The sequence below is a fragment of the Pimephales promelas genome, chromosome 12 (assembly GCF_988280905.1).
Source record: "Pimephales promelas chromosome 12, fPimPro1.hap1.1, whole genome shotgun sequence".
Taxonomy (NCBI): domain Eukaryota; kingdom Metazoa; phylum Chordata; class Actinopteri; order Cypriniformes; family Leuciscidae; genus Pimephales; species Pimephales promelas.
The window spans coordinates 3005202-3023834 of NC_142780.1; the positions used below are offsets into that span (position 1 = coordinate 3005202).

At 37.2% G+C, this 18633-nt stretch overlaps 2 protein-coding genes across 5 annotated transcripts in view; both read left to right on the forward strand.

Annotated features, from left to right (window-relative positions):
- inpp5b (inositol polyphosphate-5-phosphatase B) overlaps positions 1–13768 on the forward strand; it is a 37086-nt gene extending 23318 nt beyond the window's left edge. For all 3 annotated transcript variants that reach the window (XM_039651256.2, XM_039651257.2, XM_039651258.2), the window contains 8 exons: positions 1434–1544; positions 2290–2455; positions 5281–5516; positions 7352–7462; positions 7791–7875; positions 9754–9881; positions 13026–13137; positions 13380–13768. In XM_039651256.2, the coding sequence (XP_039507190.2) occupies positions 1434–1544; positions 2290–2455; positions 5281–5516; positions 7352–7462; positions 7791–7875; positions 9754–9881; positions 13026–13137; positions 13380–13519 (1089 nt within the window). In that variant the 3' untranslated portion in view covers positions 13520–13768. The remainder of the gene's footprint in view (positions 1–1433; positions 1545–2289; positions 2456–5280; positions 5517–7351; positions 7463–7790; positions 7876–9753; positions 9882–13025; positions 13138–13379) is intronic.
- An 844-nt stretch (positions 13769–14612) lies between these two features.
- The window catches only part of mtf1 (metal-regulatory transcription factor 1), a 29664-nt gene continuing 25643 nt past the window's right edge, over positions 14613–18633 (forward strand). The window contains exons 1-3 of one of the 2 annotated variants that reach the window (XM_039651308.2): positions 14613–14741; positions 15142–15218; positions 18110–18608. In XM_039651308.2, the coding sequence (XP_039507242.2) occupies positions 15196–15218; positions 18110–18608 (522 nt within the window). In that variant the 5' untranslated portion in view covers positions 14613–14741; positions 15142–15195. Of the gene's footprint in view, positions 14742–15133; positions 15219–18109; positions 18609–18633 lie in introns of both variants that reach the window. The other variant, XM_089118225.1, reaches the window with a different exon arrangement.

Consider the following 18633-nt stretch of genomic DNA (forward strand, 5'->3'; position numbering starts at 1 on the left):
ATCGTTCTGCCTCCACCTAAGCTCCGCCCACATAAAAACATCACCATGTTTACCAACTGAAAAGGGATCTATTGCGAAACATTTATTTGTAGCTGAATATCATGAACAAAATTGATCAGGCTAAACAAAGAGCGTTTGCCTGAGGTTTAAAAATACCATAGAAAAACAACTAGCCTGACTAATGTACAAATGTTAAGCATTATAAAAGACAAGTAAACACTCAAAGAACTGATAAGAAATTAGCAATCGCAACAAAAAGATACAGCTGAACAAAGATAACTGAAATTAACAGTGTTTTATGATTTTCAGTGTTCGGGTACAGAATCTGTAATCACATGTAAAATAACACTGCACTTTATAAGTAAAATATACACAAATATAGTTATTCAGTGAAGAACGAGTGAATTTTTGTCTTTTGTTTAGTGTTATTATAGAGACGGCAGGAATGTTAGTGCTGTCACTTTAAGGGATAGTTCACCCCAATGAATCAATTACAATAGAAGCCTATGGAGGAGTGATCCAGCTCTCAGATTTAATCAAAAATATCTTCATTTGTGTTCCCGAAGATGAACGAAAGTCTTACGGGGTTGAACAGGGGTTGAGTTTTATTATGGGGTGAACCATCCCTTTAAGAGCTGCACTGGTCCGATATACTGATGCTGCGTTCGTGTGCTATAGAAAATAGGATATTTTCCACTTGTGAACTGGTATTTACCAGTGTGTTGCGTTCAAGTGCTTTTGTTGTCGTAATGTGGTAAAAAGATGGAGATCCAGACCTGTTATTTAGCTAGAACTATTTTAGATTGCTTAAGTCATCTGCAACAGCAAGAAAATGATTCATCAAAACTCAGAAGGTAAATAATATGCTGTATATTTTCTAGATCATTAATAGAATATGAAGAGTTCAGATGCAAAAGTCTCTAAATGCCATTTGAAATTTTCTTCTTTAATGATGATTTTTATCAAACTTGTATATTTAAGTTCAGTAATTTCACTTAAATAACAATTAATAGGTAATTATCATTGTCATTTAAGTGAAATCACGGAACTTAAATATACAAGCTTGATAAAAATCATCATTAAAGAAGAAAATTTCAAATGGCATTTAGAGGCTTTTGCATCTGAACTCTTCATATATTTTTACCATTCATGCCATTTTGAAAAGGTCAAAGGTCACCTCAACTCGGCAACTCGTCCATAAAAATATTCTACGAGTTGCCCAGTGGAAAATACCACATGAGGGGGTGTCTACGTCGGCTTTTGGTATTTACCATGATTACCATCGCACATGAACACAGCGAGTCGTCTCACGCTTGAATTGTTTAAAGTCATATTGAAATGGAATCAATAAGAGGAATCAAAATTAAAATTTTAGGAATCGGAAAGAGTTTTCCCTGCCATAATTCTCAGTCGCCTTACTGAAATCTGCGCAGATCAAGCTCGTGAACGACGAGTCCTACAAACGGACATTCGAAGAGATCGTGAGGCGCATCGACCGACAGGAGAACGATTGCATTCCTTCAGTGACGCTGTCTGGGACAGAGGTGAGCCGTCTCCGTCCTCCAGCATCTGAAGTGTTGTCATTATTCAGTCTGTGACTCTGTCACACATTTCACATTTACACTTCAAAAGTTTGGGCTTTGAAAGAAATGAATACTTTTATCCAGAAAGATCACATTAAATTAATCAGAAGTGACAGTCAAGACATTTATAATGTTACAAAAGATTATATATTTAAAAAAGCTGTTCTTTTTTATTCATCAAATCATTTCCATTTCCACAAAAACATGCTGTTTTCTATGGAAACTTGTTTCCGCCACTGAATAAAAAATAAAACTCGCAATAATGTGTTATAAAGTCAGAATTGCGTGAAATAAAGTTGCAATTTCAAGGGAACAAAGTCAGAATTGTTAGTTTTTTTTAGACTTTATAACATGCAATTGGGACTTGGGACAATTCTGGGATAAAACAAATGTTTTATTCTGTGGCGGAAACAAGCTTCCATAGTTTTCAACATTGATATTAATCAAATGTTTCTTAATCATCAAGTCATATCAGAGTGATTTCTGAAGGATCATGTGACTCTGAAGACTGTATAAATAAATTACACTTTACTAAATATTCACATGGAAAACTGCTTTTTTAAATTGTAATAATACTACACAATCTTTACTGTATTTACTTTTACTGTTGGTTTAGCTGTAACGCAAGTCAGTATTTACATGTTTAGCCTTTGAAGGGAAACCGAATGCCTCATTTTGATGTTTCTCTGTGTGTGTGTGTGTGCAGTTCGACTTCAAGAACGTGAAGTTTATGCAGCATCAGGCTCAGACCGTGAGGGTCCACAACGACGGCCAGGTGCCGTGTCAGTTCGAGTTCATTCAGAAGCTGGACGAGCCGTTCTACTGCAAACCCTGGCTAACAGCGAACCCGTGCAAAGGCTTCCTGGCCCAGGGTGAGACAATACACTGACCGTCAGGGTTTGAAATCAACTTTTCCACCCACCAGACAATTTGGCTTCTAAATGTTTAAAGCTACACTGTGTAACTCTTTTAGTTTATTCTTATCTAAAAACACTTGGTTCCTTCGAAAATAAATGTACTCATTAATGTATATTTAGTTCGTTCAAGTAATAAAGTGTTCTCGTGAGTGTATAATATGCCATTGAAAATACATACTGGTAAGGGATTCGCCATGTTGCCCCTCCATCTTGAAAGTACATTAGCCAAAGAGGCACATACCCGTTAATTCAAGCTGCAATTCAAGCTTTTCTGTAATTGCTAATGCTCTTTTTACACACACACTGACCAACATGAAGCATTGCTTGGTCACCGGGTGAGCTAAACTGGTATTATCTAAATGTGTAGTTAAATTTAACATCTGACAGACATTCAACATAACTCATGTGTGAGAGCAAAACCAGTCAAATATCCACTGAGTTCTGCTCATAATATCACCATTTCCTAAACTATAGCGAATAAACTGAGATAATGTGAGAAATGTTGAAGGTGTCTGAATACAGTTTGGTTTGACTGTATATTCACCCACTGTGAATATAGTATCTCTGTAGCAATTCTACAACATCCAGTGGTTACTGTTTTTATTGAGATTGACTAGCATAGTTTCACACCCTCTTGTGTTAGCTAATGCCATCAGTTATTTCACTGAGTTTCCTAACACAAGCAGATGTGACACAAGAAGTTTCAATACCAAGTCATTTTTCTGTCCTCACTTGCATCAAAATGCCGCTTGAAACAACAGATCACACATGATCCTTCCCTCGCGGGTCAAAACGACCAAAGACCTAAAATTATACTTAGCGTAATTTTTTTTTTTTTGTCCAGAAAGCTTATTTTATTTCATTTTAATAATATTTTTTATTTATTTTATTTTTTTAAAGATTTTTTTTGTTATTTTTTATTTTATTTAACTTTAAATTAATAGAGTTAATCAATTAATAATAAATATTGAGTCATTTAAGCACATTCCTCACAAAGTAACTCACTATTTCATGCATAACCCTTTTAATTCAGCTCTAAATATCTTACGTTGGGCGTCTTTGCCGACCTCGTGTGGAAAATTAATAAAAACACATGATATTTCATGACTCTAAATGGCCTTATAGCTCTATATGAGCTGCTCCGCTGTGTCCTAAAGCCAGTTTCTCTTCAGTGTGCATTCAGATACACATGTAGACATTTTTTTGGTAAAGTCTTAGCAATTTTTGTTTTCATTTTGAGCATTTTTTAGGTTTTTCTATGTGTACTGAATAGGGGTGTGAGATATATATATATCATCTGCAATAATTGTTGTTTTAACGCTGTATGATTTGACATTATCGAGTGCAGCCTATCCCTCACACACACACACACACACACACACATGCATACTCTACTTAATGTAGTCTTGTAGATTAGACTAGTGTGTTTGCACATTTAGAGTACACGCTTTCACTGCGTAATTTAGTCTTTATTTATATCATTTAGTGAAAAATATGTGACCCTGGATCACAAAACCAGTTAAGAGAAGATATTAAGAAGATATTTTATAAAGACAGTCCACGTCATGTGTACAGGCAGGAGCCATCTTTGGAAAACAGTCTCGACCAGTCGAACCACGAACGCCGTGTTAAGTGAGCTGAACTGTATCGACTTATTGAGACTGTTCTCCAAGATGGCTCCTGCCTGTATACGCGAATACACTGCCTGTCTGTACACTTACACAGTGCTTCGGTTTGCATGTAGGGACACGTGGGGCTATTTTGAGCCTTTTTTATTTGTATTTTTCATTACTCTATGCCCTATATACTAGCATTATACACTAAACAGTTTTTAGAGATAAAATTCTTTACATTAGATTATTATTTGTTTATTTCGAGCAATATGTAGTTACACACGACAAGGCAATACGAAAGCATTTTGGTTAGTCTGTACAGGGCTTTAAATTCATCCTATTTACATCAACTTTAACAAAACCTAAATCTAATGCTCGAAACGGAGTGGATAGAAGTCAAACTTATTTGAACCCACCCCGGTTACCAATAACAGGAAAAACAAAACAATAATAGTTGCTTACTTACACATTATCATAACACTCAATAACAATTTTGGATATAAGTACATGTATGAAAACATGGAAAAGGAGAGAAGGGAAACCCCTTCTCCCTCATCAAAAGCAAAACCATACCAAAACAAAACATATCCTACATACACACCATATATGATCATGATCTCAGGTTACAATTATAATAATACCAACAATGGTAATCAATTACCTACAAGGTAAAATAAAACAGATTATAAACACATGGATACATCTATGAAAATACCAACAATGGTAATCAGAATACCTACAGGGTAATATTAACAAAAATACATGAATACAACTCACAAAATTAAACCATTACCGACATGTATTGCGATAAGACCTTCTGTTTATAATGTACTTTAAATTGATGAATATTTTGGCTTTGTTTAAGTTCAAGCCCCAAACTATTCCAAAGTTTAACCCCACATACAGACACACAAAAACTTCTCCTAGTTGTTCTGACCACTGGTATTACAAGGTTCCCATAACTCCTCAAACTATACGACTGCTCACTCTGTGTAAATAACCCCGGTGTAAATTATAAGCAGTGTGAAACATAAAGATAACCAAGGAGTTTAGGATGACCCAGGGTTAACTAGCCCTATTGTGCACTCAACATTTTCTTTCACCGCCCCCAGTGCAGTGCTAAATGTTGCCTCCTCTGATGTCTCTGTGGTGTGTGTGTGTGTGTAGGTGGCAGTGTGGACATTGACCTGGAGGTGTTTGTGAACCGCTCTACGGCCCCGGAGCTGAACTCAGGCCAGCAGCAGCTGGAGGATATCCTGGTCCTGCACCTGGAGAGGGGGAAAGATTACTTCATCTCCGTCACGGGCTCGTACCTGCCCAGCTGCTTCGGCTCGTCTCTCGCCACACTGTGTCTGCTGAGGGAACCCATCCAGGAGATGCCGCTCGAAACCGTCCGAGAGCTGGTGAGAGAGGCTCTCTGTCTGACTGATCCACAAACCGCTAGAGTTCTGAACCATGCAGTTGCCAATCAACAGTAGGGGGCGTGTCCACTCATGACGGGTAGTAGAGAGAGTGAGCCTATCAGCAGTAGGGGCGTGTCCACTCATGATGGTGGAGGAGAGAGAGTGAGCCAATCAGCAGTAGGGGGCGTGTCCACTCATGACGGGGAGTAGAGAGAGTGAGCCTATCAGCAGTAGGGGCGTGTCCACTCATGATGGTGGAGGAGAGAGAGTGAGCCAATCAGCAGTAGGGGGCGTGTCCACTCATGACTGGGAGTAGAGAGAGTGAGCCAATCAACAGTAGGGGGCGTGTCCACTCATGACGGGGAGTAGAGAGAGTGAGCCTATCAGCAGTAGGGGCGTGTCCACTCATGATGGTGGAGGAGAGAGAGTGAGCTAATCAGCAGTAGGGGGTGTGTCCATTCATGACTGGGAGTAAAGAGAGTGAGCCTATCAGCAGTAGGGGCGTGTCCACTCATGATGGTGGAGGAGAGAGAGTGAGCTAATCAGCAGTAGGGGGCGTGTCCATTCATGACTGGGAGTAAAGAGAGTGAGCCTATCAGCAGTAGGGGCGTGTCCACTCATGATGGTGGAGGAGAGAGAGTGAGCCAATCAGCAGTAGGGGGCGTGTCCACTCATGACTGGGAGTAGAGAGAGTGAGCCTATCAACAGTAGGGGGCGTGTCCACTCATGACTGGGAGTAGAGAGAGTGAGCCAATCAGCAGTAGGGGCGTGTCCACTCATGATGGTGGAGGAGAGAGAGTGAGCTAATCAGCAGTAGGGGGTGTGTCCATTCATGACTGGGAGTAAAGAGAGTGAGCCAATCAACAGTAGGGGGCGTGTCCACTCATGATGGTGGAGGAGAGAGAGTGAGCCGAGAGAGAGTGAGCAAGAGGGAGATTTTTAGAAACACTGTAGAAAGAGAGATGGCTGAGAGACATTACAAAAAAGAGAAGCTCAGAGGAATATAGGTTGAGGAAGAAGGGTTGTGATTAGACCAAAACTTTAGGAACCTCATTAATATTAGTTATTTTTGGGGCGGAGCAATGGAGGGAGGGGTGTGGGGTTTTTTTTGGGTGTCGAGAGTGTTTCTCAGAAATCGCTTCCTGCGCCTTTAACATTGGCATGTTGCTTCTTCAATAATCAAATATAGTATACGGCTCAAATGTCTGAAAAAAAACCCATTTTTATTGATATTTTTATGATTGAATGTAATATATGATCATTCAAAAGTTTGAGAGATTGGTATGATTTTTTATGTTTTTAAACGTAGTCTCTTCTGCTCACCAAGGCTGCATTTATTTCATCATGAATACAGTAATATTGTGAAATAATATTATTCCAATCTAAATCAGCTGTTTTCTATGTGAATATAGTAAAGTGTAATGTATTCCTGTGATCAAAGCTGAATTTTCAGCATCATTACTCCAGTCTTCAGTGTCACATGATCCTTCAGAAATCACTCTAATATGATGATCTGATGCTCAAGAAACATTTATGATTATTATTATTATAATATCAGTTGAAAACAGTTTCATATTTTTGTGGAAACCATCACACATTTTATTTTTCAGGATTATTTAATGTTTATTTGACATGGAATCTTTTTTAACATAATAATTGTCTTTTCTTTTGATCAGTTCGATGTCTCTAAGTTTAGATTCAAAAATGCCGTTTGCAATCAGGCAATGGAGACATTTCTGGACCATATTTAAATGTTCCATTATCATAAACTTGACTAAAAGCCATAATTATCTGGGAATTAATAATTTGCCTCATATTTTTGTGTGTCGTATCAGAGTATGAAGTCAAAAAGCCAGATGCCTGACCCTGAGACGGATAAACCTCAAGAAATCCCCAAGGAATTGTGGATGATGGTGGACCATCTCTTCCGTTATGCAAAAAAACAGGTCAGGACTTGCTTAAACTCGTCGCTTGGCCTGTTTAAAAACATTCAAACTGTGCTTTTGTGATTGTGTGCTGCTGTTTGTCTTTGTTATGGTCTCCCATTGAGCTCCTCTCCATAGAAACACCAACACTAAAGCAGGAATCCGTTCAGCGCTCGTTGTTTCAGTAACAGGAATTTAAAATTCCCCAAATCGTCCTTTGTTGTTGAGAGATGTCTGGCTGAATTACTCTTGTGATTGACTGAACTGGCTGTAAATGAAACTTTAAAGTACAATGACTGGAGTTCATCCAAGGACTTGATGAAGTTGTTGTGATGTGTGTGTGTCACAGGAAGACCTGTTTCAGCAGCCCGGCCTGCGCAGTGAGTTCGAGGAGATTCGGGATTGTTTGGACACGGGCAGCTTGGACACTCTCCGTATCCTTTCACACACTCACTGTATAATAAATGTCTGTGGTCTGAACCGACTCGGACTAGAAGTCTCTTTCATTTCTGGATAATTCCAGAAATTATTATTAGAATTTTTTTCTTTTTTTGCCACTTCATAAATAGATCAGGTGGAGAAAGCACATATTCCAAGTGTAGTCCAATGGGTGACCTTGTTCTTTTTCACATCGCAAAAGCAGAATAAAAACAAAAATATATAACGTTTTGCCTTTACCTCACATTAACCCTTATGCTGCATTAGGGACATTTTTGGTCTTTTGCAGTTTAATTTCTTTGACCATTTTGGCTGTTTTAATGCAAATGGTATGAAATTTGGCAAAATTGTGACTTTTTGGATACATGTAAAAAATGTGATCCCATTTTGCAAAATATGTATAACACACAATGTGTAGATAAAATAGTAACACTCAGCACCATAAAGACCAAAAATGGCCCATTGAAACCCATTAAATCTGAGGCTGTCAGTAATACATGAAACATGATTTTTGCACAAACATCCTTTCATTTTGAAGCAAAAGCATTATATTTGCATTATATAGTGTATTCCACCAGATGACGTCACTACATATTTATTCCCTATGGGTGGAAATGCACCTAATTTTAGGCAATAGGCAATGTTTAATAGGTGGCCATTTTTGGTCTCTAACGCGCTAAGTGGGATTTTTTGCAAAGTGGGACTGTGATAATCCAAATCTAAAGTTTTCTCTTTGCATTTAGTTTAATGAAAATAATTGAATTTTTGTGTTTTTTCCTCTTATACGAATCGATGGTTTCGCAAACAAAACTGGTAATTAAAGGGTTAAAATCCTGAAATTGAATACATTTTTGGTAGTTATGATGAGGACTGATGCTGGTTAAAAGATTTAACTTGGTAAAAGTGGAAAATAATAATATATAATATTTTAGGCAATGTTTAATATGTGGCCATTTTTGGTCCTTAATGCACTCAACGGTGTTAAAAATCTAATGCAGCACAAGGGTTAAAGTGCCCCGTTATGCTTTTTTAAAGGTTCCTAAGGTGCTCTACTACACATATACATGCATCCAAAGTCAAAAACACTGTAATATTCTCATAATCTCCACTGCAGCATGTCTGAAACGCTCTGATAAAGATTCAGTCTCTCTCTGGGAGCTGCTCTGCTCTGATTGGTCAGAAATCAAATGCTCATTATCATATCTGAATCTCAGCTCTTGATCTGACAGTAACGACGAGGTGGGATTTGGTTTGTCAGCAGAAAGCCTTCTAAACATGAAAACATGAACCAAACTCTCCAGTCTCACATACACTACAGTGTTTGAGGGCGGAGCTAAGAGACGCTGTTCAGCCAATCAGGACTATATACTGGCATTATGCAAATGTGTTTCAAACCTACGTGGGTTCAGCAGAAGAGAGACTCGATTTACTGACGACTCGCTCTATTAAACTTTGCAGAGCTTTTACATTCACACACAGCTGCTCTGCTATATCCCAATATCCCAAAAAAAACATTATAGGGGCACTTTAAAAAAATTAATGATTAAAAATAAATAAATAAATACTAAAAAATAAATGCAGGTGTCAACTTCTAAAATCAGATATCAGATAATTTGTGACCAAATTAATAAAAATATACAATTATTTTAAGCAGTTTTAACTTTTGTGTGTTTATAGGCCTGCACATATATTATTGCTGAAACTACATTACACACAGACTTCAGTTATGTCCAGTTTCTGGGCTTCTAGTGAAGGACTGGGCTTCATTTACATGTAATTCTGTAGCTGGTGCTTTTATCTTACAAATGAGCCACTGGTGAAGGTGGTCTGCTGTAGGTAACGATGGCGATGACCCTTGACCTGAGCGCTGTCAGCGGGCAGTAATCACTCCGTGGCCGAAGCCCTGCTCCTGTTCCTCGACGCGCTTCCCGAACCCGTCCTTCCCTTCTCCTTCTACCGGCAGTGCCTGGACATCAGCGGCGACAGCAGCCAGTGCAGACAGGTGTGTGTGTGTGTGTGTGAGACATTACTCTGTGTTACTCTGACCACTGGCGTAGCTACGGGTGTGCCGGTGCCAACAGTGGCAGCTGGCACACCTAATAATGGATGCAGAATTATTTTTTTTATAGTCTTGATAAAAAATGTTTTACTAAACTTGGGTTACTGTTGATTACTTAAAATATTTTTTTTTTTAAATCATCACTTTCAAGCGTAAATTAAACAAATTTTAACTGACCTTGTTTCCATGGTGACGCGTCATGATTGTCACGTGACACACCGCAGCCACAACTGATAGATGTATTCGCTTTTATTTCATTTACCATGTCTGATAGTCCAATTCTTCGTTTAACCCTCTGGGGTTGTTCGGCCCAAATGGACCCGAAGAATTTAAATTAAAAAATATTAAAAATCACAGCACACAGTGACTTTGTTGGTATTTGGTATTTGAACACCCCAAAAAATTGGGGACAGGATGTGAGTAGTCTAAGAGGTTGTAAAAAAAAATAGTCACACTTGGGGTGTTCGGGTCCAAATGGACCTGCATGGAAAATGAATGGGAAATTGGCAAAAATGTAAAAATATTGAGCTTTTTTTAAATCTATAAAACATCGAGAGTGCAAAACAGACACATCCAGACACACACACACACACACACACACTTTTATACACAAACACACAAAAAATTCAGATTATACATGTTTTGCATTTTTAAAATGCTCAGTGTGTCCACCAAATGGCATCCATCTCATTTCAAAAATTGCTTTTATGAGGCCTAGGCTTGACTCTAAAATGAAATACAGCTTTAAAAAAAATGTAAAAATATATATATTTTTCAATATTTTTTCTATTATGTTCAGTGGGGTGAAATTTTGTCATAATTATTGCATTAATACTAATTATAATTTTTTTTTTTTAAATGTTCTCAAAACACCAAAAAAGAAAAAAAAATATTATAAATAATGAGTAAAAAAAAAAATCATGATTTTTTTTTTTTTTTTTTAAATATGAATCCCGCCCTTTGGGTCCATTTGGACCCGAACACCCCGTTTGTGACTCTGAAACGAACAACCCCAGAGGGTTAAAAACTTTTATAAATGATATTGATCTATATTCTAGCTAGCCTATATTACAAGATGAGCGCCGCATTTTAGAGAGTCCTTTCAGCTGGATTCACAGCACCTAAAATGATCAGTTTCTCCCGAAATACATGAAAAAAGTGGCCGTTGAACTGGGAGAAGAATAGAGTAACGTTAAACTTTATAGTTCCGCTATGTGTCTGATATATAAATAAAACACATCGGCAAATTACGTCTGAATAGATTGTTATTGCTGCTTTCATACTAGACATCAGTGTATATTTTACTAACTCCAAATGTATTGCTTTACTAGTGCTCATGTGTATTTAAATGTCTGAAACCTAAAATAAACATTATGTAGTTGAAAACAATGCTATTAGTTTTGATCAGTGGTGTAGTGCTGGGTAAACCCACTTCTTTTTCAGTAACGATGGGGTTTTTCGATAGAAGTTTTAAATGGCCGACAGAAATAATCAGTTTGATCAAAAATAGTTGAAAATGTAAGCTCAATTTAACAACACAAGCACCCTATTAAATATATTATTTATTGTAAATATTATTGCCATTATTGTTGTAAATATATTTGTATAACGTTTCCTCGAATGTGTTTGCGCAACTTGCATAACTAAGCCAGAAGGCGGCGACAAGTGACTGTCTTTATGCGTGAGCAATAAAGCAATTGAACCATTAATTAAATGAACAGATTAGTCCAAAAACATTGATTAATTTAGGAAAGAAAAAGTAGTACCTGATCAAATACTTCATGCTTTTAAAGCTACTGTTGTCCATTTTGTTTGGCCATCAAAACACCTTAAAATGAGAGAAAATCAGTATTTTCTAGCAACAAAATGCTATGATATACATATACCTGATCATACGACCCTGATATGCAAAAATACCAGTGATTCTATATGTTCTATTGTATTCATTATATTTTATATTCTAAAGTCTTGCATTTTCAATACTAATGCAAGACTAGTAGTCTTGTATGTCACTGTTTATATAACACAGAGCGTAATGTAATGTCTAGTTATATTTTGATAGTTTTACGGTTATGTGGGGCATGGTTATGGTTAATAATTTTGCACAGTAATCTGACAATTAATGTGGCACACCCAGTTTTTCAGATGCACACCCAAAGTCTCTTTTCTGGCTACGCTACTGACTCTGACTCTTACACATCAGCGCCGACAGCAGACAGAGCAGACAGGTGTGTGTGTGTGTGTGTGTGTTAGCCATTTTGACAAGCCCTACTACACACTAAAGACAGATGAAGACGTGAAACAGCAGAATAAGTCGACGCTCGTTGTGGTAACGAGCATGTACAAATTATATGAACAATTTTTTAACAAATAAATAAATAAAATAAAAACCTGCATAATAATATAAAAAAAAAAAACATCACTACTTCAGTGTAGCTTAATAAACCCAGTTGCATCGTCTTATTTATAACAACAACAACATTAATATTAACAACAGGCTAAATCAATTTACAAAGTCTGATGTTTTCAAATTGAGAATCTTCTGAACTTGATCGTCAACCAGTGGATCTCTGAGCTGAGTGAGTGTAGGCGGGGCTCATTTGCATATTCATAGAGCCATGCATACTAAATGAGGCAAGGGTGTTGAGTTACTTTCAGGAGATTTTAAGCCATGATGATTTTTTTTTCAAGGAAAAAAACAATTAAATGTCATTTTGGAGATCGAAGATGAGTTCGGCTGCCGCGCAATTCTCAAAACGTCCACAAGATGCCGCCATTCATCGGTGAATCCGATTTTACGTTTTGGAAGAAATATCGGTAGAACCGATTATCGGTCGATCTCCATTTGAAAAATTGTGGAATATTTCACCTGAATACATTTTTTAGATTTTCAGTCTTGTCAAATTTAAATGATTAATATAGTATTGTGATGTGAAACATATTGTGCTTTTTCAGATATTATTTGATATTACACGAAATAATATCTGAAAAGTGGCGGTAAAACCGCCTTTAATAAACCAGAAAATGTTCTAGCTTTCGCTTGATCAATATAGTCGTGTAACGTTTCATTTTTCTTTCTGCCCACAGATCATTTCTAGTCTACCTCAGTGCCATAGAAATGTGTTCAACTATGTGACGGCCTTCCTCCAAGAGCTGCTGAAACACTCGACACACAATCGGCTGGACGCCGCTATTTTAGGTCGGTTGCCGCTGCGCTTTCACTACTTGTTCTGTGTATTTTTGTCCGCAGATTTTTGAGAGCACAGGCCAGTTTCAATGGAAAGCAGAACTCGAACTGAACTTTGACTTTGCATTTCTGTAATTTCACTATGTCAATAAAACATTATTAATAACTTTTCTAGCGAAAAAAAAGTTTTCATTTTCCAGGTTTCCTGCAGTCGTCACAACTGTGAGTTTGATGGATGTGTCTCTGGTTTGCAGGCCCGATCTTCGCTGGCCTGATGCTCCGGTCGCCCACAAAGCAAGATCTCACAGAGAAAAGGAAGGTGAAGGAGTTTTTCCAGCATTTCCTGGTCCAGACGCCCTCTGACAGAGACATTCATGATAAATCAACCGAATAACCGGCTCCTTTCCTTATTTCACATGCCTAGTTTTTTCCAGGTATCAGCAGAATTATGTCCATAAATTTTGTAGTTGCCATTTAATTCAAAGCATTTTAAACCGTTATTGAAACTAATTGGTTTTATTACAAATCAGATGGGAGTTTTTATTTGAAAAAAAAAAAGGTTATTTAATGAACTATATTTGTATTTTCAATGTTTGTAAATACAAAACGGCTGTTATTTTATATTAAATCTAAACAATCATAACAATCTCAGCGTTTGACTTTTCTTTGATCGTATTAGGAGTGTGGATGCAAAATCACATAGAGGATTTATTGTAAAAAAAATCTATTATTTTACCATGTATATCTTTGTCTGTTATGTTCAGGCTCATTTTCAAGATTTTTCTCAGCCAATTTCAATAAACCATTAAAGTAATGACTTAAGTAAAGGTTTATTCCTCAGCTTACAAGCAAGTATTTTAAGTTCAGTCACTCAGTCATTATTTTACTATTGAAAAAAGGAAATATGATATATATATATATATATATATATATATATATATATATATTGCACTTAAGTTATTAGTCTAATATAATACTTATATATATTAATACTAATATTTATATAATAATAATAATAATAATAATTACTGCCTCAAAAAGGTTTTAAATTAGAGCTATTAGAGAATAAATTTCTTCACATTTACGTGAGAAGAAAATGTAGTTTTGTTTTCTGATCAAAATGAACAACGAATATCTGTCAGTGTAATACAAAAAGACAGGTTTCCCTTTGAATTAAGTAGATTTTTCTGAGGTCATTTGGAAGATGCTGTATTTGTTGCTCTTTTAATCATAAATTAAATGGATTTTTCTTCTCAAGTTTTGACATTTTCCTAGTCATCCCAATGGCAAACTTGTCCCAATGGCACTGGAAAACCTGACAGGAATTCTGAGAAGGGCTTTATCACTTTATTTCAGTATGATCAAATTATTCTAGTGCTTGAGAGAAGAATTCAAGCAGTAAAGGGGTTTTTATTTTATTGCAAATATTTAAATGGATTAAAAAGTATTGTATTGGTATTTTGAATCGTTAGCAGTGTTGTGTGATGTGAGTGTGTGTGTCTGAATCTGATCTGGGGTCAGTATGAGCTGCTGCTCTTCATGATGCTGCCGCTGAGGAATGAAGACAGGAGCCGATACACAACATTACACGGGCCTCGAGCGTCTCTATAACACTGGTAAACCCATCAGAGGATTTTTATCTGCTTGATTTAATGCTGTGAGAGCGTGTCGTTGTCGTTCTGATATTTTAATGGCCTGTCTTGATACATTAGAGTTTCTGTTCAATGCTAACGGGCTAAATCTGTTAGCATACACACCATTATCTACATGTCAGTTCTTTAACCATTACATAGTCACCGTTTTCAGAGTGTTTTACACTTTAACTGGTTAAAACGACACGTGAACCGAGTTTTTGTCAAACGACAGTGTATAATATAGTCTATAAACTGCTGTAAACGGCGTGCTAGTGAAGCTAACGCCTGTCATTGATGAGACTAGCACTTTAGCCTGTTAGCTTCTCTGCAGTCTCCACCGTTTTAATTATTACATTAAATATGTGTGGCTTAATTATTTCAGCCCTTTTGTCTTGGGGATGTTATTCATGTTGATCGGACCGAAGCAGATGAACTAATGACTGGAGCTTCAATACACAGGTGAGCTAACGTTAACGTTAATCAGTTAGCAGGACTGAAATGACAGTTTGTTTTTATGGAAAACATACATTTGAAAATGAATATATCACATTAATGACTGCTTGTCATTAGTGTCCGCGTGGTAATTAGGATCTCTAATGTGTTCGCGGGTTTCTCTAAATGTGTGTTGTAATTGATCGATGTGAACATGATCATGCTTGTCTTGTTACTGTCATCAATGTCAAAGTGTGAACATGGAAACTTCTAGAAAGTGTCCAGAATGACACAGCTTGATAAACTCAAAACTTTGTTAAAATCATGACGGGTTTTGCTGTGTTGTCACAGTTTGTCCATTACTTTGAGACATAATGTCCTCTTTGTAACTGTCACTTCGTGTGAGAAAAGCATTTTTTGTGTCTCAAATCATATCAGCTGCTTTCCCACACAGTAGTACACTGCTCTCTAGACAACATTAAAGCCTAGTATGGATAGCATCATAATCTCTAGACATTTTATTGTAAAAGGTGTGTATAATGTGCTGTCTAGACAGTCAGCTAGCGAAGTGTTTCCACAGCCCTCGTCTCTGAATTGTTGTGTGTTTTAGTTTAGTTTTGTTCAGATCATTGTGTGTGTGTGTTTGTTTTAGTGACATGAAAACACTGGTTTCGGTTTACAAATGCTCTTTTGCCCTGATTGTTTTGTAGTTCGTCTAACACCGGCCAAAAATAGTTTCCCTGCATTGTCCTACTTTCTAGTGACTCTATGAAACAGCAATTTTCCAACACATTATGTTGTTGTTTTATTGAAACCGCATCTATTTCATCGAAACTGATTTAAATGGACTTAGAAATTAGCATTTTTAACACACTTGAAAGTGCACAAACATTTATGCTTCTCCTCCTGCGTTTATTATAATGATTCAGTGTTATTTTAGTTATGCACTATTGAGTATAATATTTTGAATTAACTATTATACATCTACATTTTATATCCTATTTTGTTTCATCTTTGCTTAATTTACTGAAAATAATTTTTATTGGTTTTAGTTTGAGCTGTATGATTTTGAATAAAATGAAAATCGAAAATTTTTTGTCTTAAATATGGATGACGATTCTGAACAGACAAAAAAAAATGTAAATTAGACTACTAGAGGTTCATACAAAATGTTAAACAATGTTTAACTAATCAGAATGAATATAAAAAAAATCTCTCAATCAATGACTCACTCGTAAATACTTCAATTGTTTCATTACTGGATGAATCAGCGTTTTGAATGAATCTTTTGAATGAATGATTCAATGACTCACTCGTAAATATTCCACTTGTTTCATTACTGGATGAACCAGCGTTTTGAATGAATGATTCAATGACTCACTCGTAAATACTTCACTTGTTTCATTACTTTTTTTATTTTTATTTTTTATTAAACATTAAAGCAATACATACAAACATATATAAAAGAAAAAAAAATTACAGCAAAATACACAGACACAAATAAGTTGCCAGGGTAACATAAAAACAAGAATGCGATGCATTCACCTTAAAGTCCCCGTGAACCGGAAGTTGCAAACGATTTTTCTCCAGTGCTGTGACGTATTTCCAAGTGAAACGGAATATTGAACAGAGGGCAGGGTTTTACTCTAGCGCTCCTCCTCTCCATCTCTCGCTCATAGTAAACTAACGGTTTGAGGGGAGTGGTTAAGCGTTTCCCCACCCAAGCTGTGAAACCTACGTCATCAGAAAAAGAAACCGTTCCAGACCGGAAGTAACTTTTCAGATTTTGATTAAAGATTACCAAGGTAAAACATTTTTTAAATATATTTTTACTTGCACGGATTAATTGTTCACCACAAGACTAGTAATATGCGCTAACAAAGAAAATAGGTTCAATTTTGATTTCACAGGGACTTTAAGAGGACATAAAGGATACTTGTTTCATTACTGGATGAATCAGCGTTTTGAATGAATCTTTTGAATGAATGATTCAATGCCTAACTCGTAAATATTTCACTTGTTTCATTACTGGATGAATTAGTGTTTCGAATGAATCTTTCTGAATGAATGATTCAATGACTCACTCGTAAATACTTCACTTGTTTCATTACTGGATAAATCAGCGTTCTGAATGAATCTTTTGAATGAATGATTCAATGACACACTCGTAAAGACTTCACTTGTTTCATTACTGGATAAATCAGCGTTCTGAATGAATCTTTTGAATGAATGATTCAATGACACACTCGTAAAGGCTTCACTTGTTTCATTACTAGATGAATCAGTGTTTCGAATGAATCTTTTGAATGAATGATTCAATGACTCACTCGTAAATACTTCACTTGTTTCATTACTGGATGAATCAGCGTTTTGAATGAATGATTCAATGACTCACTCGTAAATACTTCACTTGTTTCATTACTGGATGAATCAGCGTTTCGAGTGAATCTTTTGAATGAATGATTCAATGACTCACTCACAATGTCTCCGGTGTAACGACTTAATGATACAGTCTTTTATTTGAAGCATCATGTTACTTTTAAAAGGTGATTTACTCTATTTGTATCATTACTGTAGACATCAGTGTTCATATCTGAACTGTAAACTTTAATCCCAGTACCTCAGTGATTAATCTAAATTATTGTGAGACAGAAATAATGATAGTGTGTTTTAAAGCTGTTTCATGACAACGGCTCTCTCTGGTTCAGAACGCAGATCTGAATGTTTGGTTTAATAGACAGAGTCGAATCACTGTCATTTAGGAACATGATTACATGAGTGTTTAAATCGAGACCGCCATCTTTTAACGATTAATCGTGCGGCTCCAGCTTTAAGTTAACAATAACAGCACTGATTAGGGAAGTGAGTAACCAGTTGTTTTCAGTTTGACTAACAAATGGTGTTTAAACTCGTTCCAGCCGCAACAAAAGCAAGCGCGTGGACACAAACCCCGGACTGAGCTTTTCCGTCAGGATCATGGGAGAGAATGGTCCTCTCACGCAGACAGCCATGCTCTTTGAGGACGAGGAAGAAGACGTGGACAAACTGGGCCGAGAGGAGGACGACGAGGACAAGACGTCCCGGTTCGAGCAGGACGACGACGAGCTGATCTCGGGCCCGTCGTCGTCCTCGGGCCGAATCTACGACCGCACGACGGTGCTGATCGAGCAGGACCCGATCCGGCTGGACGAGGAGGGCGAGGAGGACGGCATGGCGTTCGGGGAGGGCGAGGGGGACGAGGGCTCGCTGGCCTTCATGTGTGACCCCGATGGCATGTCGCAGGGGTACATACACCACACCATCTCACCGGACCAGATCCAGTTCATCATCAACCCCGGGTCGACCCCTATGCCTCGAAACATCGAGGGCGCCACGCTCACACTACACTCCGAGTGTCCCGAGACCAAGCAGAGAGAGGTGAGGAACTCATGCTGTTTGTTAC